Source organism: Syngnathus typhle, linkage group LG3, assembly GCF_033458585.1.
Source record: "Syngnathus typhle isolate RoL2023-S1 ecotype Sweden linkage group LG3, RoL_Styp_1.0, whole genome shotgun sequence".
Lineage (NCBI taxonomy): Eukaryota > Metazoa > Chordata > Actinopteri > Syngnathiformes > Syngnathidae > Syngnathus > Syngnathus typhle.
In genome coordinates this window covers 11,605,311-11,629,487 of record NC_083740.1, presented here as the reverse complement: position 1 = coordinate 11,629,487, position 24,177 = coordinate 11,605,311, and the positions used below count along the sequence as shown (strand labels likewise).

General features: G+C 38.2%; 3 protein-coding genes across 3 annotated transcripts; all 3 read right to left on the bottom strand.

Moving 5' to 3' along the window:
* Positions 1 to 3,786: 3,786 nt before the first annotated feature.
* On the bottom strand, positions 3,787 to 14,076 carry unc93b1 (unc-93 homolog B1, TLR signaling regulator). The gene is made up of 13 exons (XM_061274564.1): positions 13,829 to 14,076; positions 11,591 to 11,689; positions 11,300 to 11,441; positions 11,061 to 11,214; positions 10,816 to 10,977; positions 10,056 to 10,185; positions 7,987 to 8,080; positions 7,203 to 7,327; positions 6,754 to 6,936; positions 5,622 to 5,895; positions 5,419 to 5,540; positions 4,883 to 5,005; positions 3,787 to 4,486 (listed from the first exon to the last, which is right to left on the bottom strand). The coding sequence occupies exons 2-13, from the start codon at positions 11,687 to 11,689 to the stop codon at positions 4,229 to 4,231; spliced, it is 1,866 nt and encodes a 621-aa protein (XP_061130548.1). The 5' UTR covers positions 13,829 to 14,076; the 3' UTR covers positions 3,787 to 4,228.
* Positions 14,077 to 14,151: 75 nt separating this feature from the next.
* On the bottom strand, positions 14,152 to 17,076 carry timm10 (translocase of inner mitochondrial membrane 10 homolog (yeast)). The gene is made up of 2 exons (XM_061274565.1): positions 16,864 to 17,076; positions 14,152 to 15,391 (listed from the first exon to the last, which is right to left on the bottom strand). The coding sequence occupies exons 1-2, from the start codon at positions 16,932 to 16,934 to the stop codon at positions 15,196 to 15,198; spliced, it is 267 nt and encodes an 88-aa protein (XP_061130549.1). The 5' UTR covers positions 16,935 to 17,076; the 3' UTR covers positions 14,152 to 15,195.
* A 466-nt stretch (positions 17,077 to 17,542) lies between these two features.
* On the bottom strand, positions 17,543 to 23,774 carry LOC133150942 (uncharacterized). The gene is made up of 6 exons (XM_061273574.1): positions 23,498 to 23,774; positions 22,461 to 23,317; positions 21,693 to 21,791; positions 20,835 to 21,195; positions 18,773 to 20,344; positions 17,543 to 18,041 (listed from the first exon to the last, which is right to left on the bottom strand). Exons 1-6 carry the CDS (start codon positions 23,598 to 23,600, stop codon positions 17,725 to 17,727), a joined length of 3,309 nt encoding a protein of 1,102 aa, XP_061129558.1. The 5' UTR covers positions 23,601 to 23,774; the 3' UTR covers positions 17,543 to 17,724.
* Between the last annotated feature and the right edge of the window lie 403 nt (positions 23,775 to 24,177).

The following is a 24,177-nucleotide window of genomic DNA, read 5'->3' as shown; positions in this document are numbered from 1 at the left end:
GAGATTCAGTCTCCGTCGTAATGACGCCGAAATTGGATCCACTCATTTTGCATGCCTTATGACTGTTATCATAGCGAATGAATTGAATTAAAAACAAAACAAAAAAGGAGTCAAACACACAGACTCCTTTTGATCTGTTATGCATTTAACAATGGGAAAAGATGGATTCTGGCCAGGCAAGTACCCGCACTCCTTTACTATAAAGCCACACTATTGGAACATGTGCAAAATGTGACTAGGCAATGTCTTTCTAAAAAAGACATTTCTTGTATGGCAACTCCATTGGAATTGGGATTTTTACAGTATGATGTAATCAATTTTAAAAAAAAAAAAAAAAAAAAAAGACCACAAGTTATAAATATTTCGTTTTATTTAAAAAGAAATGATTGAATCAATGACCTGACTTGACTTACATAAGACAAAATGACTTTGGACTTATGGTTTAAAGCTTTGGCAAAACACTCAAGACTCAAGACTTGCATGTGACCTTCTCTGCTTGCATCTTTCTCACCAGTGTTTAGTGAACTTCCTTAGCAGGCGGAGCTGAGGGTCGCATAAATGAACCACAAAAGGGAAGCGGCCAAGAACAAGGGGAAGTGAGAAAAAAGGATGCACTCTTGTCGCAATCATTTTGTTCTCTACTCAGGACTTTTACTCTCAAATAATTTAATGGCAAAAGTGTGTGATGCAAGTCCACGGTGTAAAAGAACAACTGAAAATGCATGTTAAAATGAATGAAGAATGTAAAACTATCCCACAAAAAGATTTTTAGTATCTGCAGTCAAAGTTCAAAAGTACAAATCTCTTATGATTACTTATTCTGGACCGATCTGTCTCATTTTTCACATGAAAATGCAGAGTTACAACTGCCGTAATACTGCAATGAGCTCAATTCTTCTTTTTGTAGTATTTTTGCAACACTTATTCCAGAGGACAAACAACATCAACAGGTGTTGAGAGGAAAGACACCACCGCATCGAGCTCCTCTCAATGTGGAAGAGCACCACAATTCTCACCCTTTCTCGAAGCGAGAGCTGAGGCAACCTGGAAAAGCAACCTGGAAAAGCAACCTATACAATCCACTTACCACCACACGTGTCTATAGGTGAGACTACATATCGACCTGTAAGCGGGCCTGTTGGTCTCCGAGCTGCCTGGATGTTGCGATAGTGTGCAGCCCCTCTAAACGTCATAGTGATTTTTTTTTCTATATCTTCTGAACTTCTACCCAATGTCACTCTATTTATTTCCTACTCACTAAAACTTTTATTTGATGCATTAATCCAAATTCCAGCCCAACCCTTGTTCCCTTCATATCTGCTATTTATTTTTCTATTTGCACTTTTGTTTTTACATTATTATTTCAAAGTCAAAGTCAGCTTTATTGTCAATCCCTTCATATGTCAAGACACACAAATTTAACAGCAGTTGCGAGACATGAAAAGTGAAAAGATCTGGTTCAGAACCAAACACCTCCCATCTTTCACTGACCCACAATTCCAAAATTCCTGAGAACCGTCACATGGCCACATAATGTCCCTCAGCACAGATATAACACAAATACTTCCATTTTCGTTATTTCCACTAATTCTCTACTCTTCCACCAAGAAGAACATTCTGCTAGCTGCAACATCCTCCATTATATGGATTAGGTCTCAGGTAGCATTTTCTTGGAGGCCCATAGAGACCTCTGTGACTGCTGATTGCCATTAGGTACCCAAGTGAGATCCTCAGACTTATAATGGTGCATGACTGTGCTTAGCCTCATGTGGCTAAAGTATGTCTCCAGTTCCCGATCTCATGAACTTGTCTGCCTATTCACTGGAGGGTTATGGTTCAATCAAACCCTTTTGGGGGGATTTTGTTTGGTATTCATGGCTTACTGCATCCACCGCCACCACATAGAAGCCAGTCTGTCGTGGTCTTGACCTGCCCTGATCCAGGTCTGGCAGGAGATCCCTTGTGGAGAACATTTTTCGTCTCAACAGAAGTAATGCATATGACACACGTCAACACAGTCTAGGTTATGAAATAAATGAAAAACAAAACAAAAGAAAGGCAACCGCAGATTTCATCCTGGCATGTAGGAAAAAACAGACCTCCCTGGGTTGATGATTTTGAGTTCCAATGATCATTAAAATGACTGATATTTCATTCACTGTGATCCAAGCACATGTTCCATATATTTATTTTTAGCAGTGTATTACAAATGCAAAAGGTTCAGCAAAAAACTAACAACCATGACGTTAGCGGTAGCTATAAGACCGGATAGACAAAAAAGACGGCTATGTGCGTTGCATCTGTTACTGTGTGCTTTCATCTCCTCTAATCGCCTTCTCTGAGAGCATTCAGCAGATGGACCGCAGAGGCTTTTAATGCAGTGCATTGAAAAAAAACATCCATTGATCACTCCATTCACCCCTCTCGAGTTGTTCATCAATGAAACCTAAGCCATTAATAGGACATAGAATGTGTCCAAGCGTGTCACGTGTCAATGTTGCAGTGAATGAGATGATGGAAAACATTCTAAATGGTACATAGTGTATATACGTAATGGGGAAATTTTTTGAAGGGAAACTACTTGAAAGTCACTGAGCACATAATGAAGCCATTTCTATGCACACCCACATGAAATGTAAATTGTGGAAGAGCAGTAGTTTTAAAGATATGAGCGAGGAAATTATGCTGGTCGTGACTTTTGCACCTCATGCCCACAAAGTACAGTCTCAGAATCAAGAGTAATTTATCAATTTCGGGGATTTTCATTCTTACAACACCAAGGCAACCCCTTTTGTATGCTGCAACCTTCTCAATGCAATTCAAGGCATTGGTGTGGAAACTCACTTTTGGTAAGCCTGCTATAATTTAGAATGTACAATATAGGAAAAGGAATCTAGTGCACATATGGACAACACGTAATTCTTAGCGTTTTTCTGACAATTGATGTTTGGAAAAACCAACACGAGTTTCATTCAGCTTGTTCCAAGCCATGGAACAACTGAAACGTGAGCCACGACGCAGATTGTTGTTTTTTCACAAAATTCCAAATACGTCTGAATGAAGCTTTTAGATACTAATCATTTCTTGCTTTCATGTTTCTAATTCTTGATAATTGATCATTCTTGTATATTTAGTCCAATCCAGTCCATTACTGCCAAATTGGTAAGACAGAAAATACAACTAAGCCTCAACTGGTCAACTGAATCAACAAGAAAGTCAGTAGCGCTTTGGTCATATACAATTACATTTAAGAATTCTGGTAGAATATCTGTGACCACACTAAATTGTGTGACGTGTCAGCTGCAAGAGATGCAGAGATGGTGCAAAATTGAATGTGTGTTTATTTTTGTGTGTTCCTGAGAAAGGCTACCCAGGAACGCAAGAGATCTCTGTTGTCACTGCATCCCACATGAAAGGTTCATCCAACAAATGTCCGATGACCTTGCACTGTGCATCTTTGTGTGGTTTATACAAACCTCATCTGCCTGCTCAGCACTTTGTAAGGGTCAGCAGTGGATGATAGAAAACAGCACGACTATGCTACATTTTTCCATTAAAATCTTTTTTTCCACCTCTTCCATACTTCCAGTAAAATGGTCTACTTGCGCAACAACATCTAAATGATGTACAGTAATATACAGTATATATACAATAACTCTTCTCAGTAAATTGCAGTAATTTGTTTTTGAGACAGAGTGGAGAATGTTTTGACCACATAAACATTTAAACCAGCAGTTTTAAGGGTGTATTGTCTGGGCATTAACTGAAATTCTAAAGTGCAGACAATAAAACTACAAATGCTTTTAATTAGCTACAACATTGCAAACAACAGACATAATAAACATCTCAATTTCTGCAATACATAGGGACACAAATAAAAACAAATTGTGGTACCGTGTCTATCTTTGGTTACTGAATCCCTTGAGCATTAAGCAGTACATTTTGTTTATTATTATTTCAGGCATCACTTATGATTTGAATGTCAAAGCCACACGATCAGAATGAATATTTACAGTAAGAGGCTTCAACTCCAGGGCAGCTCCAGCTTTCACATTTGGCAAATTTCCACAAGCCTTCCATCTGAATAATCGCTGCTGTCTAATTATTGCTTGAAAAATAATCAAATTCATTTGTCCTTAATGAAAAGCTTCAGACAATTTAGAGGAATGATGAAACACCGACATGCTCTTATGTCTTCCTCACTCTCTTTCTTCTAATTTAGTTTTGTTCACTTCCGGCCTTCCATCAGATGGGCGTCGTCCTCCCTTTGCTGGTGATTCTCTGGCCTCTTCCTCCTGGCTCGGAGTGAGTCAGCGCCCTGAGCTCCAGGATCTTGGCGTTCGGCCTCCATGTCCTCTGCTTCAGACTCATTCGCCAATTGTTCCTCTGCCTCTATCTCCTCTTCATCCTTTTCGTCATCCTCCTCGCTTCTCTCCGAGTCTGACTCATCTGAGTTGCCATCTTCCAGGTAGCGATAACCTTTGACCTGTGGACACAAATTACATCATTTCTGCAGGGTGAGGAATTGCTTTTTGTTGGTAGGCTGAGTGCGACAACAGAAATTTCACACAATAAAAAGCATGAGCTTTTCATACACTAATAAAAAGTCTACACACCCCAATTAAAATGCCAGTTTTTGTGAGGGCTTATGTCACAAACAATCAGAAACTGGTCCTGGGTTTGAATCTAAGCATGTTCTTCTCATGCTTGTGTGGGTCTTCTCCAGGAACTGCTGGTCCCACTTTTGTCTTTTGGTTAATAGTAAATTTACTTACTGAATTCTCTGATATTTTTATGAGACACTGCAATTTTTTTTAATAAATAAAAAACTTTACAAAAGCTTAGTAGATGATGGTATAAGACATTTAGTGCCACTGATCACCTTGTGCTTGGGTCGAGGTATGCGGGGCAACCTATGACGCTCGTTCTTGGCTAGGCGGCGTTCCATCAGCCAGTAGCAGTAGCAAGCTAGCAGTAAAGTTGCTAACATGATGGCAAGTTTCGCCTCAATTGGAGAGATGTGGAGAGAAAGACAAAATTAAAATGTGACGTTTTATTTTCAGCATCAGCGCCAATTCAAGCAGTTATCTTCAAAAGGTCATTGATGAGAAAAACTCTTCAAAACTCTTGCTGTCATCATTGATGGGCTCTAGTTCAGATTCCCTTATATTGCTGTTTTTTTCTGCCTTACCCAAACCCTGATAAATCATTCCATTTGTCAAGAGCTGAACCACAGCCGACCTTACATCTCTCTATTTACATCTTTGTCATGTCATCATTCGCAGTACATATTTCAAACGTGGGGAGTAAAAAGTCATCAGAAAAACAAATAATCAAGTAAAGTACACGACATATTTAAGTGCAGCAACAACGTATTCCTACTTTGTTACTTCACAGCCCTGATTTACAGTTACTTACCCTCATCGGCATCTCTGACCAGAGGTAGACCACGAAGATGGCAATGGCCTGTAACCAGTGATAGATTGTGAAGACAAAGTCCAGACGTTCCTTCTCCTCAGCATATAAAATACCAAGCAAGGCTGAAACAGACACACAAATATGGATGCTTTTTGGTAAGACATGGCATGTGCATGTACCACTACATCCCAAGTGCTACTCACTGCTGACTCCAGTCTTGTTCAGGGCCGTCCCAAGTCCCCAGAGTATAGTAATTACCAGAAGAGGGACCTCATAGGCCAAGTTTTGTGGAGTTGGCGAAAACACCATGAGTACCACTAACAGCATCAAATGCACAGTGGCTCCTCCTGCCAGACACACCCACCGCGGGAGACGTAGGAGGCAGAGGGACAGGATAGAGAAGACGGAGCACGAGAGTCCATAGACCACAATCAATAGCCACAATTTTTGGAGACCCAAAGTACAAACGCCATAAGACTGTATGGAGAGAAAAGATTCATAAATAAATACACCTGGCATGATCGTGTACTCTTTAAACAGTATCAGCTTTATCGAGTACAGTGGTATCTTGACTTTCGAGTGTGCCAACCTACGGTTTTGTCTATTTGGGGGGCTTTTAGTTGTAAATGAAAATCTGATTTGTGAGGAAGCTTCAGAAACTCTGCAACTAGATGGCCACGAGATGGCGACAAAGGACTTCAGCCACAATCATTTCAAGTGGTTACCTCCAGTGAGTTTTGAACTTGTATTTTTTTTGGGCTGTTGTTTTTTCTAACCATGGATGTTAAGAAGTGAATCCTGGTAAAAAGAAAAAAAAAATGATGATCCACTGAATTATATCTTGAAATCCCAGAAAATCTCAGAGCAAGAGGTGTATGTGACTTGGTAAATCAATGTGAGCAAATTACTGCTACATCTACACTATGCTACTTAATAAGTTGCAAGCGAGCAATAAAGGCGATAATTTCAACCAAGGCAATTAAAATAATTCCTACATTGCACACCTTGGCGAAGCTGCAGAATGTTTCAAAAATGTGGTGAAAAATGCAGAAGCTGTCAAGAATAAATTCTGTGAAATTGAAGGGCGAAATTGAAAAACATGTATAAGTATTATCAATTAGTACTATTGTACCTTTTTATTAAGTATAATAATGTACAGTGCTAATTAAAAAACAAGTGATAAATCAATGCTGATTTTGGTGGGACTGAAACGGATTAATAGCATTTGCCTTATTTCAATAGCTAAGTGATTTTTATTTAGAAGGCACAAATTAAACTCGTAAGTCAAGGTACCACCGCATACCTTATATTAATCTTTGAATGACAGCAAAGTACCAGGGTGAGTCCAGTGATGGCGAAGAGTACTTCAAATCCGCTGTAGATGAAGAAAGGGCAGAGAAGGCGTATCCGGTAGTCCCTCAAATGTTTGAAAGGGAGCTGGAAGATGTTTCCCCAGCCAATACTACGCAGATCAATTTCCTCTGTTGGGCGGTACGCAGCACCACACAGCACAAGGAACTGAATGAGGTAAAATAATTGAAGTTCACATTTGGAAACTGACAAAATGGGGAAAGGGCACAGAAACTGAGATTATTAAAGCTAGATGGAAGAAAAAAAAAAAACAGACATCGAGCTAGTAAGGAGCTAATTGTTACTCCAATGAAAGGTTGGATTTTTTTACATTATGTCAACGTGTGTATTGTAGGAAAATAATTAAATGGAAGAAACCAAACACTATGAAATGCAGGGTCTTTTGGGTGTGCGTAAGAAGCCAGAACACTTACAATGATCATGGAAAGGAAAGCGAAGCCCATAAGGACGCTCTCCCCGATGATCAGATTCATGGACTGGGGTAGAAATTTCAGCACAGTGGTGTTGAATCCCGGAACCACACCACTAATTTCAGCCCCTGGTGGGAAAAAGACAAGAACATTTTACCAAAACCATCCAGTCACAGCTACAAAATGGCACATTGTTTCAATTTCAATGAAAATGTACAGCACTGTCAACATGTCGTAAAATTAGCAATATCTTTGCTTTGAATACACACGAGACTGAAAAGTCAAAACTGGATGAGATGTGCTTTTACTTTTTTTATGTCTGTGCTGTTTATTTTTCCATTTGGAAGCATGGAGATAAGGCTTTAGATTACGGGGACAGATTTATGTCAACAATATTCACACAAATACAGCCACGTTATCAAACATGTTTGGTAAAATTACTTTTCAAATTAGCTGTTTTAGAATTTTAACAATAAGTGCAGAGCTCCAATCTAACTAAAAAGTTAAACTTATTTTTGTCTCAGTTTCAGACCAAAAAAAAAGGGCAATGAATTCCCAGAATTAGCAACATTTATTATAAAGTGAAAACTTAAATAAACAAATAAATAAATAATTCCCTTAAGTTAACCCCGTTTTGAATTAATCTTTTATTTCAACAAAAAAAGGCAGATGCCGATATTCGTCAAAATGCCGAATGTCTGTACCAATAAACGTCTATTCCAAGCACACACGCATGAACAAAAACTAGAATCACATCACAGTTCCAATGAGGGTGCAGTGACTTTACCACAGTTTTTGACATTGATGAGAATGTGATTGTTGTCAAGAATGCATTCTTTGAGGATGATAGTCATGGGGAGCTCAGCAAAGACAAAGCTCAGCTGGTGAGAGACACAAAACACAGACAAATCAAAATTGACCTGCAATCTGTCAAAATATATTTACAGTATTTTCCGCACACTTAGATTTTTTTTAATTAAGGTGTGTCTTTCAATAAGGTGTGCCTATTGTGTGTCTTTAATAAGGTGTGCCTTTTGTGTGGACCGAATTCCCAAATGTTCCTGTGTGGCTGTTGTCACACGGGGACATAATATGTAGGCGTAACCCGATGAACCAATCATCAATACGTTGTACGTAAAATACGTAGACCAGGGCGGTAAACCAATCAGAGAACTGTACGTAATGTGTAGAGTGGGGACAATTCACCTGTGAGGATAAGTGGTGATGAAAAGGGAGGATCCACTGTATAGTGCAACATTATTAGTGGGCTAAAGTCAATCATACCTCAATTTGTTTCCAAAAACACAGGTCATGTACGTATAATATTATACATATACATATATATAATATAATGTATATAATTCCTGCACATTTTCTGAATTGTGTCCAGGTTACGTGAAATTGGTTTAGTCTCCTCTTCACCTCTGAGTGAGTGACAGTGTTGGGGGATGAGAAAACTATCAACTGATGTTCTTGTCGAATGCAAAATAAGTGAGATGGACACAAAAAGGTCAAAGCCATCATTCTTAATTTTTCAAAAATTATTGTTTTTTTATGCATAGTTTATACACACTGATAACTGTAATGTTCAGAATTGTCCCATTGTCTTTGAGCACTTTAAAAAGTGTTTGATTGCAATAGTGAAACTTGTGCAATTGAGAAAAGCAATTTTTACTTTGTCACGTTATTAAAATACATCTGTGTGAATTTTTTTTACGGGTGGGGGGCTTGGAAGTACAGTGATCCCTCGTTTGTCAGTTAATGTATATGAAACCATTTAAGTGCATATGTTATTATTAGAACATTAAGAAAAAGTTTCAAACGTGTAAATAATACATTAATAGCATAAATAACATACAGAAAGTATTGTATAAATATTGAAAATATAAATATTATACATGTATGTGTGTGGGTGTAACGTGTAGATGTGACGTTTTGTTGTTAACCTTGGTTAAACAGGGACCTCTAGCGGTCACAAGTTACCATAGCAGCGCTATGCGCATTTTGTATATATATACACTACCGTTCAAAAGTTTGGGGTCACAAAATTGTTTGGTTGACCCCAAACTTTTGAACGGTAGTGTATATATTTATTTAGATAATTATTTATAGACTATATATATAATCTTCTGTGTAAAAAATCTTATAATATATATGTATACTTATATTCATAGATTATATATAATCTTATACAAATATAAGATATAATTTATAATATTTAATTCATAATATTTTATTATAATAATATTTACACTACCGTTCAAAAGTTTGGGGTCACCCAAACAATTTTGTGACCCCAAACTTTTGAACGGTAGTGTATATATACTGTAAATATGATTTTAGGACTCTTTTATTATTATAACAACTTTTTATAACAAGGTACAATACTGTAAATATGTTTTCAGAAGTATTTTGTTATAACAACTGCTTTTATAACAAAGTACAACACTATAAATGTGTTTTTAGAACTCTTATTATAACAAAAAATTTTGGGGCTGGAAAAAATCCGCGAAGCAGTGAAGCCGCGATAAACGAACCATACTAAGTAATTTTGTAATAAGTATTTTGTACTTGCAGAAATAAACAAATCAAATCAACTATGTCCCATGCTCCCATTTCATTTTTTTTTGTTTTGTTTTTATTTTATTTGTTTACCGTAAGTCACGGCATACATGCGCCCTATAATGCGTTGCGCCCACTACGGTAATTATAAGAGCATTTTAAATATTACATACGATATTCAAACCTTATGAACATAAATAAATGTAAATGTAAAAACAAATCTTGTTTTTTGGGAACTGCTGCTATATTTTATGCACGTCCAAACGTGTTTTTATGTTTTATGGAGGGACTCACATGAAAGATGACACTGAAGACTGACTGGAAGATGATGATGTATTTGTGGCATGCTCCTTTTGGAATCTTCTTCTGCTCCTGTACATGCTCTTCCTTATAGTTGGCATATTCATAATACTGTTGTGCCATCCTGTGTGTGACAGCATGACTTGTCAGGAATATTAGTTTTTTGCAACTGTTCATCAGAAAGGTAGCATTTCTCAAATCTTATACAACACTGTGATCAATATAAAAGCACAGTACTATAGTAAGCCTACTTTTATGCATGCATTAATACTTTATCTTAAATATAACACTGTCTATACTGCAGTACATAGCACAGTAGAATCTGATCATTGATCTGATCAGCATGTGGCAGCAATTCAGATTATACATAGAAAATCTGAACTACCATGTACAGAATAGAAAAGTAAGAAATCTCTTTAGAGAAAAGTGGATATGAAACACTGTAGGCATTACAGTGTTGTCATCTGAGTTTCTTTGGTTCAGACATTCTCATTCACATCACAACAATTATATTCACTTGCTATGAGCTATTTAAAAAAAAGTCCAGATTCGCCTGTATGAAAAGTCTAATGAAAATGCATAGAAATATGCTTGATGTCCTTGTGTCCTCGAGTGACATAATGATGTGACAGTTGTGACAAGTAGTTTTGAGAAAGAAAAATGTAACCTGATTTTATGAGGTAATAATTTGCTGCCCAGTGCATTTTTCCATCTTTTCTAAATAAATGTCCTCCTTTATGATCCTTGGACTCACCTTGTGATATAATTTCCTAGGGAGGCCCATAGTGGTACAATGGCCACGCCGATAGCAACGGCAGATGGAACCAAGGTGTAGTAACGCTCCCAGTAATTGGTCGAGACAAAAAATGCATAGATTCCTGAGGCCAGAAACATCATCCACTTGGTTCCAAGAAATCTTAGATCAATCAAAACATGAGGATTACATGGTTTAGGATAACCAACGTTTAATTGAAGGAATCGTTGCATGTGCTTGTCTACCTGATGAGAATGGGGGTATACAGCAGGCCTACTATGGGCGTGACGTTGATTCCCCTCAGCATCTTCCGATCAATGTCTTCTAAACCCAGGTTGCTGTACTTTACTTCACGATAAGTCATATCGTAATGAAGGATAAGTTGCAGCTGCAGTAACCCTGGAAAATGCACATCACAGAATACACAAGTGAGTTTGTGGTCTGTGTCCCGACTCATATCAAACTACGACAGGCGACTTCTGACCCATGTACACGCTGTACATAATCATGGCTCCAATGCTGGCTGCCAGAACATTCTTGATGACTCCTAATCGCTTCCTTCTGTAATATTTTCTTTCTTCCTCCTCCTCATTGTATTCCGCCTGTGGACCCAGAAACTCCTCCATCTTTGAAAAACAGTGGTTAAATGCGATAGATAGTCAGAAGAGAGTCATTTTATTTGCAATCAGGAAAGAGGTACTTAGGCCTAAAGTCTGATTATCACAAGGTCCAAACACTGAAGGCTTTGTATAATACTGTGCGTTCGAAAGCTCACCTGGCCCTGCATGTTGTCTTCTTGCTGCATTTCATTAGCAGCGCCGTTGATAGGCGCGAAACCCTGATCAGCTTCTTTCAACTCTTCCACCATATCCATCTGGCGACCAGAAGGAAGTAATGAACATTTCATGAGTTGTAATCGTTTACTCATCAAAGAATTTTTCCTATTTAATTACAATGTATTCCATATTAATAGGCACCAAACATTTTACTAACATTGGGGAACTACTTCTTAAATATGACCGATGAAAGATGGACAGGCCAGAGTCACATAAAATATTGTTGTACAGTACTATATTTTCTTTGGTTGCATGTTCGCCTTAATTTGAGTCACTGCTGACATGTTAACGATTATTTATTTGGTAAAACTTCCAAGGCAAATACAGTTCAACAAACATCACCAAATTGTGAGTTTCCTCCCCGGTGACACTTTGCCAGGGCTCGACTGCAGTCACCTTCATGTGCTTGTTTGAGCACACACAGTACAAAGTACATTTGTACTCAATGGTATCAGTGTAGGTGTGTGCGTGTGTGTGCGTGTGTGCGTGCGTGTGTGTGTGTGTGTGTGCGTGTGTGTGTGCGCGTGTGTGTGTGCGCGTGTTATTATTTTACATATATATTTTTTTAATTATTTGGTGTCATTAATAAAAATAAAAAAAATTTAAGGAACATTTGATTTTCACACATGCAATCACTCTGTCAACTTCTATATGACAGGCTCTTAAACACAATTGGCCACTGTTGAATTTTTTTAACAAAGCATGCAGTTGGTGCCATGTATGTGCGGTGCACCCTTATTTTTCATTGGTTAACAGACAATCATTGAAACAGGAACCAAAATTTTACATTTGAACAATTTCACGGGAATCATAATGTTACTCCCACTTCTCAATGATTCTCGAGACTCAATGCTATTGACTGTGATGAAATTATGCTCTTGCGTGTACACTGCTATATTCATGTACACTGGAGAACCGCAAACTGTTTCACTACCACACAATCATGAGTGTGCGCTTCGGTACCAACACATCACATGGTACCGTTTGAGTTTATGTACCATTCGGTTGGAACCAAAACATGTACTGACTTTGTATGAGTCATTGAATGTTTTCTTTATTAACGTGGGCTAGACCCCTTGAGATGTAACATTTCATTTGCAAGACGGTCCCACACAAAAACACAACAGAGCAAGCATAACAGCACACCAGTCAGAAGACAAAACAACAAAAAGAAACAAACAAAATAAAAGAAAACTACAGCCAAGTAATCAAGTATAGTGTGATAATAAAATAATAAATAGAAACACTGACAACAGGGTCGTAAATAATTAAACAAGATATTTTTATCCAAGGCATTCAAACTGTTCACACAAAGATAAAGCTGAACAAGTGTCTAAAATAAGATAACGGTGAACAACTGTCTAAAATAAGTAATGGTAAGATGAAGACTTCGGATTCAGTGGAAAATACAGATCTAGTTCTGATGAATATCAAACACTGTATGTTTGTCTATTTTGTGCATGCAGTATCACATACGATATTGTTCCTCCTGTCCGTTCCTATTCATTTAACACATTATTCTTGCTTCTCTATGGCACTTCCCCATTTGTTAATTTCTTTGGTCAGTTGTTTTACTAAAAACAACTACGTATGTTAAATGTATTCAAAATTGTAGACAGTCTTCTAGCTCATTTCCCTCAGAGGTATGTTAAGATGTAAATGTATATATACATTACATTTTGACAGCATACAAGAACATTTACAGTATCCACACAGGCAGCAATTAGACTTATTTTTTAGTTATTTTTTTAACTTTAAACATATATATAACTTTAAAATTGCAACTTGGTGGTGGTGGATTCTCTTATATGTGTGTGTGCGCGTGTGTGTGTGTGCGTGTGTGTGTACAGTTGTTTTATTTTTTCTGGACTTTCACGCAATAAGCTTAATAACGACACTGATCAAGCAGGACAGCGGCCCATTAAAACAGAGTTTTACGCCACTGTAGACTACAAGAAAAATAACGAGAACCACTTATCTACGAAATATTTCATCCTCGTCAAGATTATTGGCAACGTTATCCCTATTTTAGCACAAATTGTACTTCGTTGTTAACCTGAATGGGAAACTTTAAATACGCAAGTGGTTGACATTAAGGTTCGCATTAGAAAAATTGTGTGTTTTTTGAAAGCAGATTAAAAAAAATTAAGCATCGCATTGACATCGTGCATTCTCACCTTAGTTCGAGAGCGTATTTGACGGTGGCCGCCCCTTTCAACTCTCGAATGGGTCAGACGCGGCAAGATCTTCCAGCGTCCACTTGTGGACAAGCACCATGCAGCACAAACGCTTCTCACAACGTCGTGGATTGGCAAAGCTTCCGTTTTCCAGTGTGCGGACCACAGGTATATAATAAAAGGAGTTTCGAGAGGAACCGAAAGTCGCTTCTCTTCACTTCCTCCCCATCTGCTACTGTTTGTCTTAAAGGGACAAGCACAAATTTACCGCCCCCGGCTCCCTCGATGGTTGTTGTAATAATAACAGCAATATCCGCCTCAGCTAGTGCATACTAACTTTGCTTTATTCATGTTAGGGGGAATAACATTGCAGTTCCGCCGATATGCAGTTGGACGCCTGACAGACAGAATAAAGGCATCACACAAAATGAAACGGATTTTAAAAAAGAAAACACATGGTCCACTTATGACACAATCTACACAATAATGATAAATGGTATATAAATGGTAACAGCATGTGTGTGTTCACAATTCATCGCACGGAATAATTTCTCATTGTAATCATATGGCCTTCAATTATATTGATTTTGCTATTGAGCAGGCCGCAAACTCGAGGGCTCCACTGTAGTCTTTCAAGGGACCCACGGTCGTTTAACAATGACCCGACGGGGTGGCATAAAAATGGTCAGTATATTTAGTATCGCGTGTTTATGTAGAAGCTTGAGTTGGCCTTCAAGTGTAGCAGGCTTTCTTGAAGGTAGACAACAATATAATGGAAGGTTTCAGGAGAGTTCCAAGAGGCAGGCGACGTTCCTTGTGGGGTTAACGCCAAAGAAATCCGTTGGTAAATTTATCATGCTGATGCATAAAGGGTCATGATTACTATTAGCAGTGGTTAAAGTTGACTATTGGTTTAATTGTAACTGTGAGTGGATCAACAAAAAGGTACCGTTTCCTGAACTGAAGACAGTAACAGTTGTTTATGACATACAGCATTTAAAAATCTATGTACATATGACTGAGTCAAAGTACAAAAAATAAAAAAGAATATATGCATTCATACTCCAGTAACCCAATCTGAAGGACCAGGCCTGGTTGAATATATCAGTCCACATCAAGAGAAGTTGCTGAGACTGTTTCTGAAGTACTTTAAGTCATAATACAAGTGTACACAGTGCTCAGACCCTTTTATGTAACCCTCAACTGCAGCCGACGGTTTCTCCCACTGGACCCACATGTACTTAAATTCAGATGCATTCACTCACAAACACGTCTCAAATAAAACTCCTGCTTTTAAGAGTTCACCCAATGTTGTTGCCATGATATTTGGTGGAAGTCTTAGGCATCTAATCCCAGTCTCTGCGTCACTATCCGCTGCCGACAGCTGCTTTCCTCATCATGTCCTCATCTTGGACTGAGAGCTCTGTTAGCTTGCGTCCTAGCCTCTCGTGGAGGTCCAGGTATTTGGCCACGCAGCGGTCCAGGCACACAGACTCGCCCTTTGTCAGCTCTGCCTCTTTGTAATGTGGCGGCACACACTTTCGGTGGCAGGCGTTGGTCATTCTGGAAATGCAATGTATTTGAGCCATTATTCATTTGAAGTTACGTTTCATTTTCCATGGCTAACTTTTTACTATTCTGTGACAAGTAATATTTTGGAGAGATAGGCAAAGTACACAAGCACCTCAAATCAACTTTACATTAGACAGTTGTCATTACAGTTAAAAATTGGTGTTCTCGTCGCTATATTTAATATCGTTAAACTTTCTCAATTTGAATGGCAGTTAAAACATTAAGAAGTTACTTAAGCATCCAAGTTAAAGATTTAATGATGTGACAGTTTGGTGCGTTACAGCGCCATTGTCTACTAAATGTCTGTGAGTTAATCACAGACATTTTAGGAAAAGCCATGGATTTAATGGCGAAGGTTATGTTTCATGCACTTTCTGTTGGCCTTTTGAAAACATCAAACCACAAAACAATTTTATTTATACCAAATATGACACAACAACGGCAGTGGTTGGTGATGTCATATGTGCTCCATGTGTTTCAGTGTTGTACGGGAGATGCACTGGAGAACAACCTCAAGGTTTGAACTCTTTGGTCTATCTTACTCAGAAAGAGGAGAAATAACATCTGAGAACTTTCAGAAATTCATCTGCTGTGCAAGTCATATGTTCAGGGTCTGATATTCCTGTCGATATCTTCTGCAAGGTCAAAGATGTTATCTTGCACATGAAACATTTGGGCCTAAGTGTTCATTTCTAAATCCATAGCATTTCCTAAAACATCTGCGATTACCTCAAGGTGGAGCTTGTGCTGCAACAAGCAATTTAATTGGTGCTGGATCAGCGCGAGTCCCACCCATTGAGCTTAATGGGACAAAATTACAGAAAAAAATAATTCATGACACAGAGGAACAAGAGCGGTACAATTAAATAAATTCTCAAATAAATAATTATTGAAATATAAACAAATGTTTTGACATAAATATTGAAATTAATTAATACATGCTATTTTAACTAGATTTATCATTTATTTATGTATTCATTTAATTTTGGTACTCTTGTACCTTCATAGCACTGTCGAGCAAATACAAATGAATACAACATTGAACATCTGTTGCAAAATACTCTATTTGTCAAACATCTGCTCTCATATATTCATATAAATCAATTTCTGATTGGTTGATTAAAAAGAAAATCGGAAAAATCCTGATTGTGTAAATCCTGGTTCATTAAATTAGAGCCTATAAATAGATAATTTAAGGTGATGTCACTAATACCGAACAATAATTTTTCTTTATTGTGCTTGACGTAAACAAGTGAGGATCCCTGTGTGACAAGAACCACACTAGTTTAAATGCGACATCTGGTACGTATTTCGAAGTAATTCCAAGCTCGCACACTGGTTTCGCTAGTAACTATAATTTATATTGTTTTCACCTCAACGCTAAACGAGAGAACAGTATTTTGATGAATGAAACGATGGTGCCACTGCAGAAGCTAGCTGAGGTTAGCTTATTCCAACTTTACCGGTTGTACATATCAGCCATCATCTCCACCTCCAACTCCGCCGCCAGTTGTTGCGCCTTCATGGGGTCCATGACGTGTTACAGTGCAGGTCAGTCTTTCTGAGCGCAAACGGACCGTCTTATTGACCTCCTCTCTCTGACAATGAGGTTGCCGGTGAGGTTTGAGTAACCTTCAAGTCCTGTGCATACACGTGCATTCTGTTTCCGTTACCGCTTCCGCTGTCAATAAAGGTAAATTCCAAGTCGTTGAAATAATAGCGCGCCCTCTGCTGCAATGTAGCGGTACTCTCAGTCTGGTGACGCAATATACTGTACAGTATACTGTATTTAAAAAAAAAAAAAAAAAAAGGAGGAAGAGAGGGACACAGGATAAAACGTAAATTAACATGTTGAAATCAATAACACATTTTATTGAAAGTGGGTTTTGTAAATACAGGCTTTTTTACATTCAATATTAATTTGATAAGTGATTTATAAATCATATTAGTAGCCATCCACTTTTTAAACACAAAACGATTTAAACACAACATACAAAAAGCAACATTTGAAATTCTTTAACAGGTTATAAAAATAAAGTAAGCGAGGTTCTTTTGTTGGCAACTTACACAAAAAAACAACTGGGGGAAAAAGCAACATTTTACCTTCTTCAACATATTAGGAAACTCTGCAAGTAAAATAAGTGTGATTCTTTTGTTGCCATCTTACGCAGACATCAACTGGTAAGGGAAACACAACAGGAAAAAAACTATTATACAAAGATGGTCACTCAATTAGACATCTAACCTTGGCACAACATAGAAGTAAAAGCCAGAGAGAAACAGAGAACATTAGGAATGACCACAACACCAAAAAAGTACACACATCAGTCTAACTCATCGCCCGTCACGTCGATCTCGCCCTCCTCTTCACTTGGTGTAGTATCAGCATCAACAAGTATGCACTCGTGCTGGCTGATTAAAAGTATCTTTTCTGGGGAAGAGAGTATATCGTCTACGTCAATGATATCTTCTTTATTGCATTCTGGGTTTACTGGTGACCCGGTGACAGCAGACAGACATGTACTGATTTGGGGGTTCACGGTAGGCTCCAAAGATGCTTGATTTTGTGGACATGGTTGTCTGTCACTAAGAGAGCAACCTGGGTTGTTTTTTTGAGGTGGCATCACAACAGGCGTTAGTCCTGCAAATCAAAAGTGAACAAGTGGTGACTTTTTTATATATATATATATATAGTATATATATAATTATTATTCCCCCCCCCTTTCACACTACACCAATGTCAAGTTAACAAATTCTCCATAAAGCTGAATTTAATGTCAAATGTCAAGAATTATATTTTTGGTTGATTAAACATAAACACACAAGCATTTATATATTCAAAGGGAGGTTGTAGAAGTCGAAAAAACATTCTTGTCCTAACACTTGTTCTCTTATTAGAAATCATGTTATGATAGTAATACTCAAGTAGGTCATTTCTTTTGTCATATACCCCCCAAAAAAATATTAATAATCAAAAAAACCTCTTTACATGTGTTAAAATAATTGAATTTATAAGAGTGACATGTTGACACATTATTCAAAATACACGTGATTAAAAAAAACAAATTTTATATATGTAAAGAATCTTGTTCAGGCACATTTAGCACTGGCACAACCAAGAAAAAAAGTTGGGTGCATCAGTATGCGTACAAAAAAGTTAATCGCAAACCCTGTTGACACGTCCATTAAATATCGTGTCTCAAATCCTTGTATTGTGTTTTCATGCATGTTTCACACAGACTCCCAACAATAATTGGGACTTGTAGATTCAAATTTCTTTCTTGTAAGTTTTCATCATCATGTTGACTTCCACTAAAATGAATTGAACCAAATGAAATAAATGTGCAACATCAAGTACATGCACAGTCATACCTTGTATGGGGGTCTTCTGTGCTTGGTCCCTCTCAGAATGTTGAGTAAATGATTCTTTGGCCTCATCCAAAGAAGGATGCTCAGCAGTTAAGAAAGTGGTCCTCTTTCTAAAAGAGCTCTCGTAGTCTTGTTCTTGTAATCTGTCCTTCTCATCCGGTGATTGCTTGAGAATTTGACAGTGATTCACATCAACGGAAACATTGACATTTGCAGAGGTTTCTTCTTGAAGCGGAATTCTGACGAATTCTTTATGATCATCTCCATTGAAGGACTTTTTACCAACTTCTTGGCTAACTGATTTCTTTTTTAAGTTGTGCCGTTTCTTACCAACTTCTTGGCTAACTGACTTCTTTTTTAAGTTGTGCCGTTTGCTGAAAGCAATCTTCTGTTTGGACGCATCGTTGTCAGTTTTGGCAGCGCTCATTGTAACCACCTGCTCCTTTCCCCTTCCTTTCTTATTTTTGGGGCCTTTTCTTTTCATTATATTACTCTTTTCCAGATCTATCTTGAACAATTCCTCTTCAATTTTCACCTCATTTTCACTCTTGGATATGACTGGAGCAGAAGTGTTTGGAGAAAAAAGAGCTTTCGTGTTTTTTGGTCGTCTGCCACGTTTCGGCTTGAAGAGACAGACTTGGTTGGATGCAATAGGAAATCTCGGGACCTTTGCGTTTGCATTGGTGTAGCTTTGTGTGCATGTGTCGCTTGGAGGCCCTTGAGTTGTTTTCAGGAAGTCCCTGGTCTTGATGCGCGTTTGGCTTGTATTTGTCGAATTTGGAGGTTCCACGGTTATGGTTCTCTCTTTCACATGGTTCTTTGTGGTTGACAGTTGATTCTGTGTGACTGAAAGAACGGTTGGTGATTTTGGAGAGCCTTTGGCCATATTCCTTTCTTTTGCCAGGACATTGTTTCGTGACAAACTAACTGAGCAAACACTCAGTTGTTTTGTACTCAGATATGCATCACAATTTGAACCAATGGCATCTGGAGGATAATCCACACACACTTTCCTTTTTTTAGGAGGTGCAATACCATCCAAAGCAACACTTTTTTTACGTATTAAAGTTGGCTTTATCTTCATGGGGTAAGATTTTCTTTCAGCAGCAGTTGGACACGCCCCCACGGCGTTTCTAATGCAAGGTAGTGTTCTACAGCTTTGGCTTTGCTGTGGTTCAGACTCCAACTGCTTTAGGAATGGCTCTCGCCAGCAGTTTTGACGTGTCTTCAATAAAGGGGGCTGTTCATCTTCTCGATGAGCAATTGGAAAAACAAGTAATCCAGAATGCTCTATAAGCAAGGGTCCCACACAGCGAGGCAATTGATAATTGTTAGCGGTTAGGTTATCAATTTCTGCTGAAGTGAACGGATCAATCGGAGAGAGGCATCTAGGGAGCCGCAAATCGTTCAAACAAGGTGACGAAAACGAAGACAAGGGATGCGGCTCCTGGACTGGTTGGTAATTTTGCTCCAATGATCTCACCGATGAGAGATCCAAATTAAACGGTTGCTCTGGGATTTCCATGCTACTCGGATCAACAAGTGGCTCACTTTTACAGTTGGGCTGTTTCTGAGCTGTACACAAATAAATACGAAAAAAAGAGCATTGTGTTAAAAGAAATCTTTGGATTGCTCCTAAGTGCCTGCACCGAAATAATGGCATTTTGCTCTTGAGATTCAAATTTAAAATGTATGATTTAAAAAATAAAAAATAAATCTGTCATTTCTACATTTTTTTGACCATTCCAACTTTAACTCTTCCCCTTATCCATACTGATCCCAAAAATTCCCATGAACCAAAACATTTTAATTTTCAACATCACACTACCCACAAAATATTACAAATTGATTTTTTTTTCATTTTCCTTCAGTAATCTCTACATTTTTAACCCATTTCAACTTTTCCAATTTAAAACTGTTCATCTTATCCAAATGTGAATTGATGACACCATAAATCTATTTGCGGCTATGACATGTAACAAACCAAACATTTTAAAATGGCTAAAAAAATACACGTGTGAAGTAAAAAAAATATATATATATAAAAAAGCATGCATGCACATACCTGTGTATGTTGATATCCGGTCACTTCGTTCCACAACGTTCTGACATTCAGCTGAAGGGGTGGCTGAAAGTATCTTACTTTGCCCCGTGTCACCCTCTGGACTTCCCAAGTCAGTCAGAATGTTCAGACCCATCATGATGTCCTCCAACAACTTCTCTATCTGCTCATCAGATTCTTCTGAAAGGCCGTGAGGCTGTGGAACAGATGCCGACTGGAGCGTTCCACTTTGGTGTGGAGCAGTGCAATCAATGACGTGATGTGACCGTTCAGATGTAGTACTGGGGTGGGATGGAAGTCTATTGGAGTTGCTGGGTTCACCTTGTTTATGGATGGAAGTCTGGGCTGCAGCTGGGGAGGCCTCCTACAAAGGCATGACCAATAAGACCAAATATAAAGAAATTATAAATTATATACACTGTACATAAATTGAAAGTATCAAGTAGTCCCACAGTGAGAAAAAAACTGAGAAAAACTATGGATCATTTTGAAATGCATCAAGATTTTGGGCCGCTCAATTAATCCAATTCTAATCATGATCACAATTTTGACAAACGTGAACTGAACGTAGCGCAATTTTGCTCAAAATGCAACAAAAGTGTGATGACAGATGTTCCAGTGGAACGCACTCCTTGACCACTTTGAGATTTTGTGCCAAATGTAAAATGGGTTATAAATTAAATGTATTATTATTCTATCCACAAATACTAAACTGTATTGTTGCATCAAAGCTGCTAGCAAGCGGTCCTTAACATTGTGAGTTTTCAATCGCACCCGTATAATGAGGGATGAAGGCTATTGGAATCAAAACTTTGGAGGCTAAAGCAAAGTTAGTGAGTCTCTTACATAAATGTATTTTACCTGAGGTAAAGGGGTGAACCCTGACGTTCTCTCATCGTCATCTGGAATAGACACAACCTCCCATAGTTTTTCTTTTGAACTCCTTCTCCTCAGTTTCACCTGCAAAGCAGAATATCAACACGGTACTTTATTTTTCCTGACGAGGATATAAATGTGTAAAGAAGTCACAACACACAATAAAAAAAATTAAAAAACATGATTTGACTGAAAAGCCATTTGTGGAATACCTATCATAATCGGGGATCATTATGGGGTGTATGTATGTAAATTGTGCCCTTTTTCTAACACTCTGGATCATGAAAGGATGTGAATCTCTGTGTGTGGGTGATTATTTTAGATGAGGCCAGCAGAAATACTTATTCAACTAAACGTGTATTAAATTACACTACCGTTCAAAAGTTTGGGGTCACAAAATTGTTTGGGTGACCCCAAACCTTTGAACGGTAGTGTATATATTTATTTAGATAATTATTTATAGATTATATATATAATCTTCTGTGTAAAAAATCTTAGAATATATATGTATATTTATATTCACAGATTATATATAATCTTATACAAATATAAAATATAATTTATAATATTTAATTCATAATATTTTATTATAATAATATTTACACTACCGTTCAAAAGTTTGGGGTCACCCAAACAATTTGGTGACCCCAAACTTTTGAACGGTAGTGTAGATGTAATCAATGTCATTCCACATATTTGGACCAGGGTACTGAAAGGGAGATGGAAAATTGACTATGAGCCCAAACTATTTACCTTAACGGATAATTGTGTTGACTCCATCAGTTTCATCTTGGGCAGGTTCTTCTTTGCTATCTTGGCAAATACAGGCCTCCTTTCTGTAGAATTGCCATTTTCAACTTCTGGTATCTTCTCAGCTTCGACTCTGCTTGTCTTGATCTTGTCCTTCGTTTGAGTCAGCAAAAGAGTACTACCAGTGGAGCCAGTACTTTCATTCCAAGGCTTTTGGGAGAAGGACATGTCATTGTTGGAACTGCAGGACCGATTGCTGGACACTTGGTCATTTGACGTTGGATTTGTAACAGATGCAGAGGGTTCATGTGAACTTGATTCGCAAGTATCTAATGGGATGTTTTGAAGATGACATTTGATGTGCTCTGAGGTTACAGGTTCACTTAGATTTTCTAACGGAGTTTGTGTCCCGTTGGATACACAATTTGTCTTCTCCACTGAACGATGTGTATCTTTCCCAATTCCTGCCATCTTAGGATCCGCTAGTGAATCTTTCATTGTCTTGCATTTAGCACTCTCCCCACCAGCAGCTGTTAACGTGCAGCATTTACTGCAACTCCTGACCCGGTTCTCCTGGGGGTCCATCTCCTTTGTAGCCTCATTTCTCTGTCGCTGTATGAGGGGTGTAATCCCAAATTTCTGGACTGCATTCATCACATCACTGTGTTCTACACTTCCTTTTACCTCCAACTCTCCTGAGTAAAGAAGTCCAACCAGCTTCAACAGGGTGTGGGCCTTCAAAGACTGAACCTGGATCTGACGTTTTTGCCCATTTGGAGGAGAAGGTGTGGCTGACAGCTTCTGAGAGAAGTAAGGACTAAACGCCGCTAGAACACAGCTATGAGTGGGCACCGAGATACCTGAAATATGGATAGCAATCATGTCACATACTTTGGATTAACGCATTCTTTTCATCAATAAATTTCATCATTGGAATTTTATTTTTTTTACACACTAGGATTTTGAATTAATGCATAATCTTCTCAATATATTTCATCATTAACATAATTTGAATAATAATTTTACACACTAGGCCTCACCCTCAGTTTGCAAAAGTGTATCACAGAACTGGGCGCTGTTTTGTTGTCTCTGGAGCTCTCCAAGAAGATTCATCTCATAGTCCCGTAACTGGTAGTGCGGCATGTTTCCATTAGCATTGGTAGCTTGCAAACATAGTAAAAAGTACCCAATTAGTCAGTTTTGCTCATTTTGGGCTCTGTTAAAACAATACATTACAAGCGTGTGAAAGTTGCCGTTGGCCACTATTCTGAGCAGGTGGCCGAACTCAAAGAGGACTCAGCAATGTCCGTCCGCGTGGTCTTGGTGAAAATGTTCAAATTAAAAACTTAGATTCACTTTCCCAAAGCTATAAGCAACAATTAGGGGTGGATTGTATCCGCCTAAAACGGCAGCTAATAGATAGTCAAGTCGATCAATGAAAAGAAACGCGGGACTAAAGTATGGCGACGGTGCAGACTCGTTAATTACAAGCAGGTTAAATGGCACGCCAACACATGAGCATTACTTACCAATATCTTATAGTCAGTCGTACTATTTTTCCCCCACACAACAGATATGAATCTAAAATGCAATGCTTATCAAAAATTATGTTTAATCTCAGTTGCTAACGTTGGTTTTGACTTCGGTGCTCCGTCCACAAACTGATCATGGCGCCACAGGCGAGCAGCGATGATGTCATAGCGGAGGACTACAGCCACAT